Raw genomic sequence first — 22,109 nt, 5'->3', positions numbered from 1 at the left:
CACAACCTACGCCACGCCCCTCTCCCCCTCTCCCCGCAGGCTTACTATAAATACAGGGATGGATATGAATATGCTGTCTTGTTCTCTCAGACTTTACCCCCTCCCTTTCTCTCATTCCTAATATTCACTCTATCTGTCTCTCTGGCCATAAAATGCTTCTCTTATGACCTTGCTTTGTGCTCACGGACTACCAGCACCCCATCCCCCCACCCCGTTCTATTGTACAGTTATGAATCTATTAAATGCAACAACCTTCACAGTTCATAGACTGTAAAGCTTATACTGTCATTCCAGGAGTGATTAAAGCAGTAGGAATACCCATAGCGGATGATAAAATACAACGCAACAACATGACTACATGATGCACCTGCTGCCGACGTGACTGACTTCATGACGCGCTGCGCAGGCTGATCGGTGTATGACATCAAAGTACCGCGAGAGCGGTTGGAAAGCGTGCGCTTACGCGGTACTTCGACGTCACTGCAGAGTGCTGCTTGAAGTAAAAAACTGAACCGTAACGGTTAAATGCGAAGACGTGATGCATTCCATTAGATTTAGTATTAAATTAATTTTTCTGGACGCAATAAAAACAGGGCATAACAGACGCTCAGTCCTCTGTATTAAAATATGAAACGATTGAGCACGCAGCTCACAGGAAATTGGCTTAGCCCACCACATTAACGCCAGTGTCATATTATAACACCACCTTTGGACGTTAAGAGATCTTAGTTTGTTAAAACTGTTTGTGTGTGGGTCGTTAAAAGAGCTTGTGTTTACTGAGTGGGAGTTTGTTGTTAGTTTGCCAGAATCATTAAATTTGTTTTGGAAACACAAATATGACTACTAATAAATCCAGCTGCAGTTATGTTTTAATCTTTCTGTAAAAATATCATTGAAAGCAGCTTAATTTGCAAATTCATGAGGGAGAATAAATTTGGTTTCCTAAATGAAAAATGACATTAACATCTAATTGAGTACGCAGCAGGGTGTATATGGGCCATTCTACAAAATTGGTGCAAACTGCTGTCCCACATCCAAAAAACACATTTAAGTATTTGAATATATATATATTTTTTATTATCTATTAAAAGACACATTCATATTTAAAATATAAATAAGATTAATATATACAGCCTATCATAGTTTATTGGGTTCTTCAATTGGGAGGTGGCTGTCCAGAACCTTAACCCCTAAATTTTAATTATATTGAATTAAATCAAAAATATGTTGTTGTTTTTTTTAAAGTGAAGTTCAAAAAATATTTCTTTTACTTTTAAATAATGAAAACCCACCTTTTTATGTCACTACCGAAACAGTGTATGTTTTAGTCCATTGGCTGATTCTGATTTTAACTACACCCCTACATTTTTATCTGAAAATATAGCTATATGGTGAGAAGATAGGTCCCATAATTTTGAGATAAATGTGTTTAAATGTCTGAAAATCTGTAAATTTAAGGAACATCACTATCAAACACCTTTATTAAGCATAATTAAGCACATTTTTGGGGGGAAATTAATCCCTACCTTTTGTTTTGTTCACACACAACACATTCTGGAAATGTTATAGTGATGTCCCATTAACAGAAGCGATCCCATAATTAATTAAGGGACAGGTTTCTGTTAAAGGAACAGTATGTAGGATTGTGGCCAAAACTGGTATTGCAATCTCAAAACTTGTGGCTTAAACTGGTACTGCAATCACACAGCTGGTGGCCAATACACAAAATGACAACATAAACATCAGTTGAGGGCTGCAACTCCACTTTTTAAATGACAATATCCTGACCAGACCACTGCTGTCAGTGATATAAGTATTTTAAATGAAAATGATTTCTTAATGTCTAGGGACAATTCAGGGCCATTTTATGATTAATTGATATACACTTCTTACATACTGTTTCTTTAACACAGAAGAGAGACAGAAAGGAATTTTCTGGGATCAACGTGTGCACACACAAGATCGTTTTGCACACATATTACCGTAAATACACCGTTTACTGTCCGTATTTGTCCGGGATCTTTGATTTTGGTTCATTCACACTGCCAATGATTTTCTGGAAATGTGTGTGACGTGAAATGACGTGTATTGTATTTGTAAGTGGGCACTTGGTGGACTTTTTTGCACATCTTAAGTTTGCTTATTAAGATTTTTCTCTCATTAAACTCGCACCTACATTTTATTTTTTATTTTATCATAATCTAGCGCATGACGTGCTGTTCTATTATGCTAGGGAATGATCTAAGTTTCAGGGCGGATACTAGTGATGATCTCCCTGATCTCTGCTTCATGTCAGTTTGCAGACATTTTCGTTGTGTATGTTGATCTCTATTTGAAACCCCCTTCTCAAAGAGCTTAACAATAATTTCTTGTTGCCATTACACACGTCCGCTGTGTTATATGTGCATCTGTGGTTGATGCTGCTGCTGTTCTGCATTGAATGTCTCTTTAGGGATCAATAACCATCAACTGTGTTATATCTCTGAAGACTGAACTGACACACCCCTTGCGGTACTGTTCCTGTCTTTTGTTCACACAGGACGCGTTCTGTAACTGTTATAGGTCCCCTTTACAGGACCGTTCTCAGAATAAATTACGGGACGTGTTTAGAAATGAACAGTCAGTTAGGTAGTTAAAATTTGAAAAAATAAAACATGAAAGAGTGGAATGGAGGTTAAATGTGTATACTTAAAAAATAAAGTATATTGATTTTTCAATTAAGATGTAGTGTTTAATTCAAGGTATATTCAAACTAATGAATCGTTAACTTTAAAATCAGTATGATCAACTTTATGCCTTTTACAAAAAAATTATTAAAAAACACAACAAACCCCCTTAATTACACTTGAAATATTGTTCAAATTGTAATTGTTATTAATTGACCTTAAAAAAACATGTTTAAAAATAGCAAAAAATATATATTTACAAGGTAGATCCAAACAAAATCTTTAAAGGTTGATATAACCCTTCTTAATAAATTATATATTATTGTGTTTTGGTAGCGACAAAGTTAGGGCAAATATCCCAAATCTTCTGGAAATGAATATGAGAAAACGGCACAATAAGTAGAAATGTGTACCTTGGATAATATACATGCAATAATATTTATTAGGGAAAAACTTTTTTCAAGAGGTTTCCAACTCTTCTTTACAATGGCCCAATTATTTACATTTTGGGTTTTCATATTTTATTATAACAAAAGTGTAACAACCATATTTTGATTTTTCAGATTTATACCATTTTTTTTTACAAATTAATTACATTTGGATTACCACAGTATTACTATAAATAACATGGTTAACAGGTCCTGTACCAACCATGGTTTATTTGTGGTTACAATGTCTTTAAATAAAACTAAGGTTATTGTAGGTAAACCATGGTTAATTTTCTAGGGATGGTTTAAATTTCTCCCTTGAGTTTAATAAGGTGCAAAAAGAAATCCAACCCCTTCACCACCCCCATCTTTCCTGTGCTTGTTTCCTTCCTCTCTCCGGCAAGTCTGTGTTCTCTCTTTCTCATGGTTTCTAAAATCCTCCGCAGGATGTGATGACAAATGTAGGGAAATTAACCGCCTGACTTCCAAATCCTATAATGTGAGGCTCATGCAATTTAGTTACACACAAAACCAGAGAGACGAATACACAGCTGTGCTAAACATCCACATTCATAGCTGCGCAGTAACACAGTGCGGTTCCGTCTTCCGAGATATAACACAGTTGATGGTTATTGATCCCTAAAGAGAAATTCTCTGCACAACAGCAGCATCATCAACCGCAGATGCACATCTGTAACACAGCTGTATGTCTACACAGTAAGAATAAACAAATGATAGAAGACATTGCAGCTGGATGTAAAAAGACGTGAATTTAATAACTTTGGCAATGATTGCACATGCCACAATTCCCGTGTGGCTATTAAATGGACTACGGGAACCATCACCCCACCCATGAGTGTTTGGAATGGCGACTCCATTGTGAAGGAGCCTAGGGGAATCCATGATGTGATTTTGAGATCAATGTGACTTACACCACAACAGGTTGTCAGATTTGTGCAACACGAGTGATTTAAAAGCCCTGGCAGGTAGCAACCACATACGCAGTTGTAACACTGAGAGCGCAACATCCAATATGTCAGCTCTTTCATTGGTTATCTGTTTGCCTCTCGCCTACATCAACTCCTGCTATCCCGGCATCCCCAGGGACAGTTCAGCTTCCACTTGGTCAGTCAATCCTCACAGCTCTGACCTACTTCATCTCGATGGCTCAAAAGCATACTCATACACTCATGCAATTAAATTGCACAGTGTTGCAAATGGACACTGAGTGTTCGTGACCAAAGCTGTTGTCTCTTGTAATCAACAGATGCTGAATGTACAGAATTTATCATATGTACACTATGACCGAAAGCATGTGGACATCAGAATATCACACCCATTGTGCTTGTTTAACATTTAAGTAGAAACATTTGTAACATTTAGCATCAGTCAGTCAGGCCGTGATGATGATTCAGCTTATGGTCAACATTCCAATTCATCCCAAAGGTATTCAGTGTAGTTCAGGTTTGGGCTTTGCAAACTATGGCCACAAAGAGGGAATAACAAAATTGTCTTGTATGTCTGTGTATGTAATAGTACACAGAACACACAAACTTTTGTTTGCATGCTAGTTAAATTCAACTTATTACTTCTGAACTTCAGAAGAAAAATGTTCGTCCACGCTATACATTTTTTAAGATCTCTGAGAAACAGAGGTACAGTAGGGGTTACATAACATAATGAGTAATGAAAATTCTGGAAGTCTTGAATTTTGTGGAACTGTATTCTATAACAAGAAAGAGGAAGTTAAAAACGATCATTCCAGTGAAAGATCCACAAAGGTTTTGTTCCTGTCGCTAGTCACGCATAGCAAAGCTAGCAATATAAAGGTCATGAGTTCAATTCCTGGGAAAACGCATATGTTGAATGTTGTGTAAATCACGCAGGCATCTCCAAAATGCACAAATGTTAATAACATCACTACTGAATAGTGATTTTTAGATTCAGAGAACTAAAGTCCCATTCAGACCGCCAGCGACAAGCAGTGGCAGAGCTACATGATCTCATTAATTTCAATGGAAGCTTGGTGACTTCCGGCCACACATGCAAAAGTGACAGTTAGTGACAGAAACTAGGCGACCAAGTGGAGAAAAGTTTAACTTTATACAAATCATGAGTGACTTTCGGGAGTGAATACCAATAGCGCGTCTCGTTTCAGAAGGCTGCACCCTTAGCATCCTCCTCTGGAGGTTGCATCCTCTAAAGTATGTGGTGTACTGAGGGTCCTCAACCTAAAATTAAACAAGAAGTCCTTCGTAGGACATACGGACAGAAAAGTAAAAAGGAAGTATCAAGTTGCTATACCAAAAAGATTACAGTATCGTTGCGCCCCGCATCAAATAATTTGAAAATAAAATGTGTGAGCTGCAGTGTATATTCAACCAGCGGCCGACACTACTTGAGTATTTTAAGTACATTTTCCAAGCATCTGTGCTTTATCAGAGTGTTTATCTTGGGGAAAAAAACTAGTTTACTAAAAAATGTTCACTATATTCTAAAGCAGTGTTTCCCAATCCTGGCCCTCGAGCACCCCCTCCCAGAAAGTTTTAGATGTCTCCTTATTTAAAATTCCCGATTCAACTTATCAGCCTCCTTCCAAAATGGTAAACATGTCTCCCTAAGAAGCTGATGAGTTAAGTCAGGTGTGTTAAATAAGGAGACATCTAAAACTTTCTGGGAGGGGGTCCTCGAGGACCAGGATTGCGAAACACTGTTCTAAAGCATAGAATCATACTGTGTATTCCTTTTTATATTGCATATTAAAATTTATTTAATACCTAATTACATAAAAATTGTGTACTTTTACTTTTCTTGAGTAAAAGTACAAAAGTACTTTTTACTTAAGTAAAAAAAATACTATACCAAATACTTGAAATTATGAAATGTAGTGGAGTAAAAATTATGATAATATGCTTTGGATGTCCAAAGAAAAACACTGATAAATTCGAATACTTATAAATGTACTTTTATGTAGAAAGTAAAAATACTTAAGTAGTATCCACCTCTGCATACAACAGATATTTGTTAGAGAGATAATAAGAAGAACAAAGTTTACCCGTTTTCCCAGAGATTTGAGGTGAGTTGTAGGGTAATGAGACAATTATCTAATTAACTAAATTTCTATAACTATAATATCAATATACTTTACATTATATAGCTCCAGTATTTAATATTATAGTTTATCCCAGTGTCTGTTAATGTGCTACAAATGATGTTATCATAATTTAAATCATGTGTTCATTTGTTTTTTTAAAGTTTTATATTACTTGATATAGAAAAGAGTGCCTCTTAGCAACTAAGTTAAGCTACTTAAAAACTCGAAACTTCTTTAGTATTAACATCTGCCAATGTGTAGAATGACATTGTTCACAAAGATGCAAGGAATTGTGGTTTATTTGCAGCCGCGAAGGATACATGTCACGCATCCTCTGAATTCCCATGAAAGATCATCACATTCAGAGTGTCCTACTTGCTTTTCTGAAATGAGACATCCTTTTGACGTATGCAGCCTTCGAATGCAACCTCCGGATAATGGAGCTTACTGAAACTAGACACCGCTAATGAGGGAGAAGAGCAACAACAGCCAGCAATAAAGACCTGAAGCTGTCACAAAGTGCAAGCTGACAGCACAACCCTGTGACCATTGTAAGTAGTGCAAATGACATGCGAAATATAGAAAAAATGTAGACAATAGCTTCATGTTTATTTGTGTTACCTCACAAATTCTCATAAATAGCTTTGATGTAATTTTAACATAATTTAATGGTGGCCATGGGATGAAAAAGAAAGGGATTAAATAACCTACTCATTCATCGTATAATGCATAAATAATAAATTCTCTTTAAAGAGTTAAATGACATCCATGCATATAAATTATATTATTTTCAGAATGTTTGCAATTACAGTGATGTTTTATTAATTTATTTATGCTACAATTTTGCCCCAGGACAGTAAATTATAATAAATACATGAGCCTCTGTTAACAAGGTTAAGGTAAGTAGACGGGGTAGTTCCTACTACCGTAGCTTTGGGAGTTGGGCTGATCTGCATGGCCCTGAGGTGAAAAGGCATCGCTGTGTAAACTCATGTCAGTGCGGATCAGCGCTGTGTGTGCATCTCATCTGCTCAGCCTGTCTCACAGCCTTATCCAGGTTCCCCTGGGACACCAAGCCACATCGCTGCAGGGCAGAGATCAGCTGGGCTCGGGAGTTACTGATAAACGAATGAGACAGGAAATAAGGAAGACCACCTCCGTTCTTCAGAAAGTACAGTGGTACTCTAACCATACCCAACACCTGAGACAGATATGAAACAAAAAATCATTGCACACATGTTGAGTGTGTATGCTTTAAAAAATACAGCTCAAATGAAAATATTGAGCACATGGATTTACCTCTAAACCATGATCTGTGGCCGTAGCTACAGCTGCTTTCTCTATCTCTCTCAGCTCTGCCTCTGTCATCTTTTTGATGTAAAAGTGTGTGATGAGCCGAGGGCAGGACGGAGCCAGGCACGAAGATATGTGGTTGTCGACGCCCACTGGTATGGCCACGCCCACCTCTTCATGTAGCTCTCTGCTCAGCCCCGCCTCCAAAGTTTCTTTCGAAGGGTTCACCAATCTACAGATCACATACAAATGACTCCCGAGTCCACACAGCATGTGTGTGTGCTCAGCAATGGCAGCTACATGACTGCAGATTTATAAATAACTACAAAAGCATTATTTAAAGTTTTGTTTGTTCGTCCAGAAGAATGAACTCACCCCCCTGGGAAACCAAGCAACCCATCAAAACGCATCTGCATCTGAATGACAGTAATCGCGGATTCAGGTTTATGTTTCCCGGGCATTCATTTGTATGCTTTATTTTTAACTTCATGCCACGTTTAGGTGCGCTGGTAAAAAAGCTATGCAGTTGGCTAAGTCTTACCAGAACTATATGTTTGATTGGTATTTTCCCGAAGAGTTTGGCACTGCAGTCTCCGTACAGCATAATGTGACATGCGTGTTTGTAACCTTCCTGTGTCAACGCATCTTCTCTCGTTATCTGTTCCGCCATTACACGACAAGCGATGACCATAAGTTATAAACAGATAAATAAACTGTAGTGACACAAAATTATTATATGGGCGTGCTTGCTACTGGTACTTGTTCGAGTACGTACGTCCCAGAGTCGTATAATAATAGAGTTACGACACTCACATAGACGTCCGTTGTAAGAATGGAATGCGGAAGTAACAGCGTTTCATGTAGTGACCGGTAGTGACGCATAGTTCCAAACGCAGCACTGAAGCCCATTCATTTCAATGGCACCTGCTGGGTAAATCGATGAAATGACCGTTTCTCTTTACATTTTCGGACATTTCATTAATATAGTCAACAGTGATATTTTATGAACTCTGCTGTAGGTAATGATTATCGTTAATAATAACTAGTAAAAATTTTATATTTTAATGAGTTGTGTATAATGTGTGAATAATATAGATTTAATGGTTTAATATGTTATTACTGGTGGCCATCTACTTTATACTTATCTTATTTATATATTACGAGTAACACTAGGGGGCAACAGCGACAAGCTAAATGCCTTAAAGAAAGTCACACTGCTTCACAATGCTGCTATGTGTTTCATTGTGTTTGGTAAGTAATACGAGTGATGTATCCTCGAAAATCATGTATGATTATATTAACATTTAATGTGAATTTAAAATATGAATTTAGTGTGTTTCTGTTATGCTTCACTGTTACAAATAACCGCGTTGGCGATCTTTTTTGTGATTTTAATATAGTAAAAGTGTAGGAATTATGTTTTTAGCAGATTGATAGCCATTTATATAGCCATATTTTGCTACAATAATAAAAGATAAACTGTGTTGCTGTAGTTGGTATAGATAACCACAGTTATCTTTGGGTCACAATTAACTGTTTATCTTTATTAACTGATTTACTGTATTTCCATCACTCCCTAGTAAAAAAAACCGTTATAAACACAGTAAGTATAGTGATCAATTCCCATTACAAGCTAATATTTACCTAAAATAGCTGAAAACCTATGCAAACAGATTGACAGCCCTGCTTGGTTTGGAACTGTAGAACGTTACATGAATCACGTGACCGTGCGGCGGCGAGATCAAAGCGTTTCGTAACTCTGTTATTATACGACTCTGGTACGTCCTACTTCTGTTCAATATTTCAAAATAATAGTCCTCTTACAAATATACGTTGTACCACCACTTTTTTACCACCAAACTTTTTTATACAGTTAACAAAATAAGATTGCGAAAATGAAAGACACTGAAAGCTTCTTAAACTGTTTAAAGAGACACTCATAATTATTATGATTTTAAGGTAAGGCTAAATCTTTTTTTACAATATTATAGTATTTTAACATAATTCTGAGATTTTTTTAACAACACGTACCTCTGTTGTCCTATAGATGGCAGTGCCATTTAACTACTGACCATTTTAACAACGTTTAAAGCCCCACTGTGTAGGATCTACTCCCATCTAGCGGTAAAGCTCTATATGACAACCAACTGATTATTAGTTTCTAGCCCCCCCCCATTCGGAACGCGTTTTAACTAGTACGGTGGCCCTGTCATGCCAAGGTTAACATGGCTTCCAGTAGCTAAAGCAAAAGCAATGAAAAAAAATGAACAATTTGCATTGTCCTTTGCCTGTGATCCGTCAAAGCACACAGATTTATGTTAAACATGTAAAAAGTCTGATTGTCATGATATGTCCGCTTAAAATCACATAAGTTACAAAAAGCAATCATAAACGTAGCTTAGACACTCCTTTTTCATCCACGCGAGGAAAAATATCACAGGGGCTGTTAAACTTGGTATTAAGATGTGTTTTCATCGATCAGATCACAAGTGGACGAGAGAGAGACATTACGTTTACACTTGGTGTTTAAATCCGTCTCTTTTTGTCCATTTTCGACCGCTTCTCTTCAGATTACTGAGGAGATGGTCTGTGGACCAGTTCCTCCCCTGTCATTTACTCATGAGCTAGAGTAATGACGGGTTTAAATGGACGCGAACTAATATGTCAGAGTCCAATGCTTATGTTTAAGTAAACGTTACATGTCCGTGTATATGTAAGAGCTTTCTCTGATATTGGTAATAAGATCGCTCAACTTTCACACGCTTGTAAAATGAAACGAAAGACGCGCAGATCAGACGCTTTTATCAATGAAAGGCTAAAAATAGCGCTGTACACCGTGTGTTTGTGTTAGAGTTCAGAAAAGATGAAAACATTTATCTCAGTACCTCAGATTACATAAATGGGCGGAGAGACGGCGTGTGGCTGTTCCAAGACATTAAACCACATTCATGTTTACACTAACAAGTGTTACGCATACCCATGCTATAGTTAGCCAAGGAACTATAAAACTTCAAGTTTACAAAATAAACTGTATAGATGTAAACGAATATGCTGAATTACCTGTGGTGAAGATAGAAAGTAACTTGAGTCCAATGAGCCCCATCTTGGAAAACTAAATCCAATATTGACTTTGGTCTTGATGTTTTTCCTGTCGCGTTGTCGTTTAAAATCCCTGTTTCGCTTCCTTGGCGACTTGTTTTAATGTCCTCGAGAATAGTTCTTCAACAGGCTTTCAAAGCATTAGATCACGGCGTGCGGCCGAAGGATTCAGTCTAACGCAGGTCGCATATCCGGGCTGCATACGTCATCAAGCCTGGTTTATTTAAATTAACTGAGCATTAAATTCGCAAGTCATAAGCATATTACATCAATTTACAATAAACTAAGAATAAATGTCAGCTTTATAATTGTTAATATTCTGAAATAAGACTGTCTTGATGACGTATACCGCCTACACATGCAACCTCCGTAGGCTTCAGCTCGCGGCCAGCTTGAGTGTGCTCTGAAAGCGCGAAAGGCGGAGCTTGAATTTCAGGAATGTCCCTCGTCGGCGAATGTATTTCAAAGATGGAGGCACAACATGGATTCAGCCAGAGAGCGCTACGGCGGTATGTATTTTAAATAGCAGATTCTACACTTACGAGAATACTTTGATTAGTGGGGTGGAAGTAATTACACATGAATGAGCACATACTTTTGGAAGAAAACATGGGTTTTTGCTAAGAATTAACTAAAAAAAGTACACACTGGAGCTTTAAGTGAAATCTATTTTCCAATTAATTAAATATTTTAAGTGTTGTTGCAAATAAGAAACGGGAATAGATGAGGACTAACTAAAAAAAACATTAAGAAAATAGGAAAGACGAACAGAGAGAATAAAAAAATCTAACAAACAAATGAAGGAAAAACAGATTGCTTCATAATTCGAATCATAGATATGTATATAAAGGCTAGATGGCTCAAGGCGGAGTCAGCTGTGTCGTCACTTGGCGGCCATCTTAGGTCAGTGCTGCCATAGTGCTGCTCCCTGCTGCTGTGGACGGAAGGTGAGTGACATACGCCAACTAAAATGCTCGTAACTTGCTGAATTCTTGACGGATTTACAAACGGTTTGGTTTTTTACAAACGTTATTAACGTGGCTATAATTATGGATGCTTTAACATGTTTCATGAATTTTTTATTTATTTTTAGTATACGTATTCAGTGTCATAGGTACATCTTTGACGTTTATAACAAACCAATCCGTTTGAAAATCGGTAAAAAATTAAGCAAGTTATGGTCATTTAAAAGTACCTGCATCATTAAAACTCAATGCTACGAGTGAGCGAGCGCCCTGTCCTAAGATGGCCGCCAAAATGCGGACGTTCAACTCAATTGGCCATCAGCGCGGACGAGCCATCTAGCCTTTATATACATATCTATGATTCGAATACTATCAGTTCTAAATAAAAGTCGAAATTAAATTGAATATTACGGTGGCCGATAAGTGCCAAACAAAACAACAAATCTAAAATCAAAACAACAAATTAAAAGCACAAATGCAAATGTAAAAACAAAATGCCAAGTCAAAAAACACAATGACAAATCCAGTGACAATATTATAACAAGTCAGAAAACAAAAAACAAATTAGAAAACCAAACAACAAATGAGAAAACCCAACGATGAGTCAGAAAACAAATTAACGACAAATCTACAAACCAGAAAGGGTAGGTATATTGTGCGAAGAATTGGTGATAATGGCAAACTCTATATATTTAAATTAACCGAGGAATCAAAAAATAAATACAGCTGGACAAGAATAAAAAAGATAATAAATAATTCAAAATAAAAGTAAACATCTAAAAAAAACGTCTCCAACATGGCGTCTGTGGGAAGTCTGTAAGTTGCCTGCCAAAGCACATATAGCCTCAATTTTAATATTTATTTATTCCATATTTTTATATTAACTTGGCTTCTTTTATCTATGTTAACATTTTAAACAATCATAAAACATAGTAACAAGTAAAATGAAATTAAATCAACAAATAAAAGAAAAAAGTTTTGAGTAGACTATATCAAAAAAGTACCGCTCTTGATTGTTTTATCCATTGTGGTAGCCCTTGCTCACAAAAGGTTGGAGACCCTTGGCATAGTAAATGTTTGTTCTCCCTCTTTATGCCTCTCTGAATCTGTGCCACCTGTGTATTACCGAAAATAACCCCTTTTATCCATAACCAGGGTGGGTGGCTTCAAAAAGCATAGCCATAGCTGTTAATCCCTCACACGTGCACTGAATGTGGTATCATATTGCCAAATTAGTTTTCAAAGAACCAGCGAATTACTATAAACACTACCTCATGTACCATTGCAGTGTAGTCCTACTAACAGGACTTTTTATGGTGTGTTCACAGTTCATTACACAGAAAATATTATTATAAACTGTAGATAAAACAATCTTCGTTAATTGTGGTTAAGCAAAATATTATTGTCAACAGACATTCAGGATGATGGTGTTTAAATATATGTATACAAGTTTAAATGTGTATCCAGTGCAGTTCAAATATTGTAACCACAAACGCCTGGTGTAATTTATTTCATAAACAAGCTTCTAAATGTTCATAGAGTATTATAGCACCCCAAAGGGAGTTGACGGGATTCTCCGATAGCCTTACAGGAGCCTTACAAGTTCAACCATGAAGCTATCAAGTTTGTGTACTTGTTGAGTGTACATTGTGTTGATTGTGGAAATATACTGTTTCACAACCACTCCCTTCTTTCTTGGTTTAAAAATGTCTTACTTGTGCCATTAAGACAGTGGAAAATGCAAGCATGATGCTGCTAAGAATAATTAAGACATTTGCTGTCACATGATATACTGTATGCCAAGGCTGCTTCACGTTTATAATGAGTTCACATTTTCAATGATGTGATGTAAGACTCTACACTGTAAAAAAAATCCTTGTTGCACTTAAATTGAATTTACAATTCAGTTTAACTTTCTTGAATAGCGAGGAGTTGCTATAAATTATAGAAATAAAGTTAGATTAGCTTAAGATATTTCAAGTTTATTTTGTATAAGTTATAGCAATTCCTCACTAGTCAAGAAAGTTTAAAATAATTGTAATTTGAAGTTGATTAAACTTAAAAAAGAAAGATTAAGGATTTTTTTTTACAGTGGCGTGGTGGCATGACATGAAATTGATTCTTAATTTTGTTTAAAAAAATTGTTTTTTAAAAGTATTGATTTGTGTTTTTTTTACTACAGAAAAATAGAAAAAAACTATGTGTGGAGAAATATTTTGAACATTTGGTGTACACTGTAAGAAGGAGAAGATGGATCAACTTCAATTGGTGAAGCAAATTTTTTTCAATTGAATTTTATTCCACATTAAGTAAAAAATTTAAGTTGAAAATGTTTTAATATTTTAGGTGTTACAAATGTAAGTGATTTATTAAAGTTTATTCACCTTAAATTTTTCACTTAAAGTAAACTTCAAATAGCTTTCACTTTTTACGTGTAGTGGTAAATATTCACAATTGTTTTTGCTAACATTAGTAAATGCATTACCTAACACAAACTAACAATGAGGAATAGTTGTTCAATATTAAAATAATATCTTTGTTAGTTACAGCCAATACAATTGTTCAAGTGTCCTCCTGTATATCATGAATTTGAACCCAGGGAACATGCATTCTGATAAAAAAGTATACATTGTAATGTCGTTTTGGATAAAAGTGTCTACCAAATGCATAGTTTAAATGTAAATTAAACACTTACAGGTCAGGTTTTGAAAATGCATTAGTAAATGCTAACATGAGCTAAGATTCATAAATGTTGTAGAGGTATTGTTCATTTTTACATGTTAGGTAATGCATTACCTAATTTTCACAATAACAACCTTATTGTTCCATAACATAAATTGTAACTACCGTTAATACTGTTGTTGAATACGATCCTGGTGTATGCATACAAGTGCTGGCTGTGTACTCTGGGCTTTCAAAGTGAGCCATATAAAGGTTTCCATCAATCCACGGGTCTTTGAAGCCATGCCTGTGTGAAATGTGACTCATTGTTAAAAGGCATTTTATATAGCAATATGTAAGGGAGAATGCCAAAGACTACATCCACTTCCCACTTCACTCTGTCATCCTAAATCCTAGTCAATGTACTCATGGTCAACACAGTAAAGACAGTAAATGAATTTGAAGATGTGAAAGTGTTCTGTCAGGGGCTGATAATTTTAATCGTAGGTTATATTAAATATACTGTGCACTTTTTAAATAGTAAATATGATAGGAGATGTGTGAGAATGTCAAGAGAGAATCAGACAGATAAATAAATATTATGAGGGTGTGCAGTCACTAGTTTCTGATGTACTCATTTTGTTGAATGTCTAAAGAATGTACTGTAAATGTGAAGAAAATATGTGACCCTCTCTCCAGGCTAGAGTTAAGATTTGACATCTTTGACATGACCTTAGTCAATATTAAAAAAATTAAGGTTATTTTTACCAAATGTTCTTTACATTATGTGGGATAATTTTTTGTTCAGTCGAAACTAAAGTTACAAAATCTGGTGTCTCTTGCTCAATTTAAGCAAAATTATTTGGCACATGGAGTCTTACTCTTAATTGATTACAGTGTATTTTTTAATGTGTTTTCTTGTTCATTTTGTCTGTGATGAAACTACTTGTATTGCTGCCCATTTTGGCCAGGTCACTCCTGAAAAAAAGATTTTTAATCTCAGAGAGTCCATCTGGTTAAATAAAGGTTAAATAAAATAAATAAAAATATGTAGAAGACGATAAATCACAAAAAATGACTTTAGGTGGGTTTTCACAGACAATTAACTGCTGTTTACAGTTTTCAAGCAACAAAGAACGTAGTGCATTAATATAGAAATGAAGTAATGTGCGGTCACAGGTGCGTGCATTACATCAGCTGTTTAACAAAAGCTTCAAACACATCTCATCCAATCAGAATTCAGAGTCTGAACCGACTCTGTTTTATAAAGTGGAGCATCCACAGAAATCGGGAATCCTGGAGTTTGTCTGTGTTGACACAAAAACGAAAATTCTGTCATTATTTATTCACTCTCCTGTTGTAACAAACCTGTATAAATTTTTTTGTTCTGATGAACACAAAAGAAAATATTTGGGAGGAATTTTTGTAACCAAACTGAACTGATCAGAAGCTATATTCTTTTTTCCTACTAGTCAATGTGGCTTCTTATTCTTCAAAATATCTTCCTTCATGTTTGTCAGAACAAATAAGTGTATACAGGTCTGTAACAACATGAGAGTCATTTTCATTTTTAGGTGGACTATCCCTTTAATGTGTTTTTAACTCATTCTCCATGTGTCCATCCACCCTGGGCTTTCTGCCAATGGATTGCGCCAGAATGGCTGGGTTATTCCTGAGCCCGAGCGCTTTCTAAGTTTAAAAGGTTTATGCGAGCTGCTGGCTATTGTTCTGGTGAAGGCGTCAGGGATTGTTACAGGGGATCTGGGGGGAGAGATATACTGCCGTCAAAATCCAGACTAAAATAGACAGACAGCTGTAGGTGCTCATATCTAGCCTGTGTTTTGAGTGTTTGTATGTGAGAATGATAGGGTGGCAATGCAGACCTAACACAATGCAGATGGACAGGAGAAAATAGAGCTTGTATCTCCATTTCCATAAAGTGACTTGCTAAAATACATTTTAGATCATGTATTTCTGATTTGTGAGGATGGGATGGATGGTTAGCCTGGGATTTAAATATCTGAGGTTTCATCCTATACTTCATTCTCAACCTCAACCACACATACACACAAGTCCATGGTCATTGTAGTATGCCATGGTTGGAGAAAAAATAATACACTTTATGATGATGAATTTAAGTACACAGGTAGTGAGCTCAGATACTGTGTTCACTTTCGATTGGCATGGAAATGTATTTTCCCATCCGTTGTTGTGTATGGGTGTACAGAATGTGACCTCCCTCTTCTACTCCTGACCTGTTTGCCTTTGTGGTAAAAGTGTGTGTGTGGTTGAGAGCGTGATAATCGGTGACAACTGCTCACCATGTGTAGAGCTTCAAACTCTGGTAAAAGAAAGCTTTGATTCAGGTGTAACCTCACAGGACATTGTAATGAATTGGTGGATGATGTAATTCATTACAAATTTTTTTCCTGAAACCACAACAAACATAAACAAAATGAAAGCGGTAGTTCAATGAAAATGATGTCATTATTTACCTACTTTCATGACTTTTTTGTTTGGTGCAAACACATTCTAAATATAAATGTGAATCATTCTGAAATCGTATGCACTGTACGTGCTAATTTAAAGTACCTACTCATCGACCGTTAAAACAGTACTTTATATAGTATGAATATGGGTGGTGTGAATGAAATTCTGACGCAATGTATCCGCCATACTGATACATCACATATGTCGTCATAACTTCAAATGAGCTGTTAACTTGAATGATGTTAAATTTACCCACAATGGACAGATATGTATTGCAATAGAGGCTTGTTACTCTTTTCTGATATTTTTAAATATGACGACACTTTTCCTTTTTCTTCTTTAGGTGACTCCTCTCCCTGGAGCTCACGGGATAGTAAAGTGTCCACTGAATGCACACTTTAAAATCTTGCTGAAAGTAGTAGGTCATCCAGGTACTTACCTACTGTTTTACTACTATTGCTGTGTAAAAATGCTTTTTGCTGCTTAAAATATCTTTGTTGAATCAACTCAGTTTTACAAGTCATGTCAACTTAATATATTTATTTTGACAAGAGATGAGTTGCTACAACTTATAAAATGAAGTTGACTTTTTCAACTTTATTTAATAAGTTATAACAACTCATCTGTAGTTATAACAACTCATCTCTAGTCAAGATAAATAATAGTACGTTGAAATGACTTGTAAATCTGAGATGATTCAACAACAAAAAATATATTATGGCAGCAAAATTTTTTACAGTGTGTTCAACCAATTTCATTCACTTCACACATTCAAGTGGAAAATATTAGTGAACATAAATATGTAAATCTACAGTAAGTTACTGGCAGCTAGTTGAATGCACAGTAATACCCAGTAATACTGTAATTTCTACAGAATTTTTTTACAGTGTATGTAGGGAATAGTGAATGAGGTTATAGGTGGCTATTTCTGTAATTCAGTGATTGACATACATCTGACTTTAAAACTTCTATCAGATCAGCATACAAAATAATATTAAAAAAATAAATCAAAGTTTCACATAATTTAAAATAAAATTCAGAATGTATTAATAATAATACATTTCTTTAGCATAGCACATCTTAAAAGTATAGTTTGTTTTATGCTGTAACTGATCTAATACTGTGTTGTAGCAATTATTTTTAATTATTTTATTTTTACTGCCTTATTTTAAAAACATCTCGCACTGACATATTTTAACATATATCAGTCCCATTGTTTTGTCTCAATAAGCAAACCAGTATTGTATGTTTGTAAAACTACTTTAATGTCTTTATATATATATATATATATATATATCCCTTTAACTGCCACACCAAGAAAAAGGCATTTGAAAAATTTTTTGTTTGCATTTCTTATCTCCTTATGTCACCACTTAACACAATCAATGTATTTTTTTTCAACACATCCCATAATTTTTTAAAAATCGGCCTCTACCAAACGGTTGATATGTCACTTAAAGGAACTCAAACACATTCTATGGAAATTAGAAAATATGAACTATAATACTAATTTTTTACAAACATAATCCAAATAAAATGGTTTTGTATATTAAATCTTCTTTATTTATTGAAGTATAACATATTAAAATATTTCAGGTTTTTATTTTAACGCAGGACATGACATGTTTTCATGTTTTTTGCAATAAAAATGACCAAAATTAACAAAAATAAGGATATTCTGCATTTAAAACCTAAAATAAAAGAAGGCCAAAGATAGTAATACAATGGCATATTAGTATTTTATGATTTAAGAAACACACTGTCAAGTTTGGTAGTGCAAAATAATTTTTTTTGTCTTTTTTTAGATAAATTAAAGGGGTCACGGCATGAAAATCTGAGATTTTCCATGTTTAAGTGCTATGATTGGGTCCCCAGTGCTTCTATCAACCTAGCAAATGTGAGAAAGATCAACCCAGTAACTTAGTTTTGGTAAACCATTCTCTGTAAGCATGTGAAAAAACAGGTAATTGAAATGTGGCTCCCCTTGTGATGTCAGAAGGAGCCCTTATTATAATAATACCACCCCTTAATTTGCACTTTCCAACCACAGCACTGCCATTTCCAGTGTTTTAATCCAGAGAGGGAGAGACAGAGAAAATAATTCACAGCACAACTAAGTTTCAATTTCAACAAACCACCATCATTGTGATCGGTGTTTGCACTTCATCCGCTCATTTGCATTTTAAAGGACACACCCAAAACTGCACATTTTTGCTCACACCTGCAAAGTGGCAATTTTAACATGCTATAATAAATTATTTATATGATATTTTGAGCTAAAACATCACATATGTGCTCTGGGGACACCAAAAATTTATTTGACATCTTAAAAAAGTCCTGTGACATGGCCCCTTTAACATTTATTTGTAAACCAGCAATGCTGTGTAGAGTAAGCCAACATTGCAGACAATCCTTCAAACAATTTAAAACATAATTTAAGAAGTAATTATTGATTAATTAATGAGTAATTATGATTTCCATACATTAATTATATGAATTCATTATAGTTATTTCAAAAAAATATCCAGAAGTGGCAAAAATACATACTTAAGAAATGATCTCAATATATTAAATAAGAAATAACAATAGCTGTGTCATATTCATAGCTGTGAATGATCAGAAATTTATATTTCATAGCAAATAGTACACTCTGACTGCAGAATTGGATGATCTGAAAACATTACCCTAGCTTTTCTACTTTTACCATTAAGTGACAAATCAACCGTTTGGTTGAGCATGTTTTTGAAAAATTATTCAAAACACATGAAAGTTTTTTCATGGCACCAAGTAACATAATTTTGTAAAGTTAGGGCTCTTACAGTGTAATATGTCAAAAAAATATGGTTTCCTTGCAAAATTTCAACAAGAACAGTTCATATAACAGAAGTGATTTTTTAATTTCTAAAATCCACATAACAAGATGTGTTGTGACAAGTGCTGTTGATTGATACATTGATATCTAGTGGATTTTTTTGGCAAAACATATCTTACACAAATAGTAGAGATGGCTCAATCAGCTTGAGTTAAGTTAGGTACTCCTCTCAATAAAATATAGGGACTCAAAATGTGCTCAACCGTTTGGTTGAGCTGGCAGTTAAAGGGATATATATATATATATATATATATATATATATATATATATATATATATATATATATATATATATATATATATATATATATATATATATATATATATATATATATATAACTTTTTAATACTTTATAGCCTTTGACAAAGGTATTTTCTTCTCACACACTTCTCTTTCAGATATTAGAATAAAAAAACATAACACAAATAATAATACTACGAATAACAATAACATGCTACAATAGCACATACCAGCAACCGGAAGCAATCAACCCAGTTTTCCAGTTTGGTCATGTGACGTTCAACATATACTGTAAGGCCTAGTACTGGATTATCTAAACCCTGTCCGGAAAACCCCTGGGAATGTCAAGCAAGGAAACAACAAAAAACTATTTAAGTATTAAGCTTAGAAAGATGTCCATGCGACTCTTGTGTTCTTTTCATGTGTGAGGAACAGACAAAATAAAAAAAATGTAGTAAAAACGTAGCCCTTGTGTTATACGAAGAAAAAGTCACACAAATTTGGAACGACATGATGATGAGTTTTAAGTTATAATTATTCATGTACCTAAAAATACACAGTATCATATAGTGACATGCTTTGTGTGGCACACTTTAAAAAATGTCTGTAGAAATTACAGTATTACTAGCAGCTTTTTGCTAGTAACTTACTGTAGAACAAAATGTATGTTATTTAATGGCAACAGTTTGTTCAAAATTAATTGAACATAAGTCTTTATCTCTACAGAATAAAACTATAAAATAACAGCCTCATGCAAAGCATTCTGGGAACTAAAATCTAAAGGATAGAAAACAAACTGTTGCCAGTTATTAACATAATTATAAATCTACAGTAAATTACCGGCAACCAGCTGCTTTAATACAGCAAAGTTTTCACAGTGGCACTTTTCCCACAGTATAAAATAAAATTATATACACTATTAAAAAAAGGTCAAATAATGGTCCAAAGCTGTCACTGGGTCAGTACCCTTTAAGACGTCCTAATATATACCATTTCAATACATTTGATACCAATATGTACCTACCAACATGAACTCTTAAGGACTAGACTAAAATTAAAGTAAGAGCTGTCCAAACTGAAAACAACTTGCACTGACATATCTTACAGTAATTTTTTAGTAAAGCATGTTTGTTAAAACTAGCTATATTTCCTACAGTAATTAAACTAAGACCTAGTCCTGGTTTAAGATAATTCCTGTCCAAGAAACCACCCCTTAAGGTGCAAAGGTGTATCTTTTGAAAGAGTACCACCCCCGTGAAAGCTAGGTCATTTTTTGACAATTTTGTCTGACAGTGTACACGATAAAATAATAAAGAATATAAAGAAATCTGAAAAGCAAATAAATAAATGTTTATTTTGGTTCCTTTAAGCATTCATAAACAAATAAGCATAATGTTTACTCTGTTGAAGGGGACTGGTGACATCGTTATTTATATGTAGGTGAAACAGATTGAACTATCATGTTTGATCACTGGCTGATTACTCTCAGTAATTTTTAAAGGAAACAGAGGACCGCCTCTTTAACCACAAACCCATGACAGACAGCATGGCTATCTCTACATGGAATGCTGGGTATTGCGAACGGGAGTTGTATTCTCTTCTATTTTTGGACTACAGAGTGGGCTCTGGATTCTGCTAAAGGACACTTATCTCAGCTTTACCTCTCAAGGTCGACAGCTTCTGAGGCGCCAATTTGCCGCAGAGGTTTGGTTTGTCTCAGTAACCAAGTATGAATGTTATCCAGATCTTGTGTTAAATTAAACATACCATTAATCTTTAAGGTATAGTCTATTATGGAAAGCCAGTAATGTTACATTTGTCATCCATTCCCAGAGCTCAATCTTAGTCTTTTCACAATAAGTAATGAATCCATTCATAAACTATTAAAAACAATCTAGAATCCTGTGCCATAGAGACTTAAATATAGCTATATAACTTACAATGTAATAAATCAAAGTTACAAATAATTTATAACAACTTATGAATAATTAATAATAACTTATTTTTATTTCAGATCATAATACAAAATAGCATCAAAAAAATAAATCAAAGTTACAGAAAATTCATAACAACTCATGAATAATTAATAATAACTTACAATCAAATAAATAAAAGTTACAAATAATTTATAACAACTTAAAAAATAATTTCAGATCATAAAACAAAATAACATCAAAATAATAAAACAAAGTTACAAATAATTCATAACTTTAAAAAATATGTTTAGATCAGCATACAAAATAACATACAAATAATAAATGAAAGTTACAGAAAATGCATAACAACTTCAAAATATTTTTA

General features: G+C 34.7%; 1 protein-coding gene and 1 long non-coding RNA gene across 2 annotated transcripts; one reads left to right on the top strand and one right to left on the bottom strand.

Annotated features, from left to right (window-relative positions):
- Window positions 1–6,780: 6,780 nt before the first annotated feature.
- Window positions 6,781–8,279, bottom strand: LOC135775662 (U8 snoRNA-decapping enzyme). The gene is made up of 4 exons (XM_065286057.2): window positions 8,023–8,279; window positions 7,857–7,897; window positions 7,488–7,713; window positions 6,781–7,389 (listed from the first exon to the last, which is right to left on the bottom strand). The coding sequence occupies exons 1-4, from the start codon at window positions 8,170–8,172 to the stop codon at window positions 7,183–7,185; spliced, it is 624 nt and encodes a 207-aa protein (XP_065142129.1). The 5' UTR covers window positions 8,173–8,279; the 3' UTR covers window positions 6,781–7,182.
- A 5,351-nt stretch (window positions 8,280–13,630) lies between these two features.
- On the top strand, window positions 13,631–21,707 carry LOC135776078 (uncharacterized). The gene is made up of 3 exons (XR_010544029.1): window positions 13,631–13,813; window positions 17,040–17,127; window positions 21,310–21,707. It is a non-coding gene; the product is annotated as an uncharacterized lncRNA (long non-coding RNA).
- The last annotated feature ends 402 nt before the right edge of the window (window positions 21,708–22,109 follow it).

This window comes from Paramisgurnus dabryanus, chromosome 21 (genome assembly GCF_030506205.2).
Source record: "Paramisgurnus dabryanus chromosome 21, PD_genome_1.1, whole genome shotgun sequence".
In the NCBI taxonomy this organism is placed as follows: Eukaryota; Metazoa; Chordata; class Actinopteri; order Cypriniformes; family Cobitidae; genus Paramisgurnus; species Paramisgurnus dabryanus.
Note: the sequence above shows the minus strand (reverse complement) of the source record. Positions and strands in the feature narration are given on the sequence as shown.

Bases quoted from the DNA above. Each gene is read 5' to 3' on its own strand.
- LOC135775662 (XM_065286057.2), bottom strand. From the start codon at position 8,172: ATGGTCATCGCTTGTCGTGTAATGGCGGAACAGATAACGAGAGAAGAT. The intron at 7,714-7,856 runs GTGAGTTCATTC...TGTGATCTGTAG, and splicing joins TTGCTTGGTTTCCCAGGGGG to ATTGGTGAACCCTTCGAAAG. The intron at 7,390-7,487 runs GTAAATCCATGT...TATCTGTCTCAG, and splicing joins CCACAGATCATGGTTTAGAG to GTGTTGGGTATGGTTAGAGT.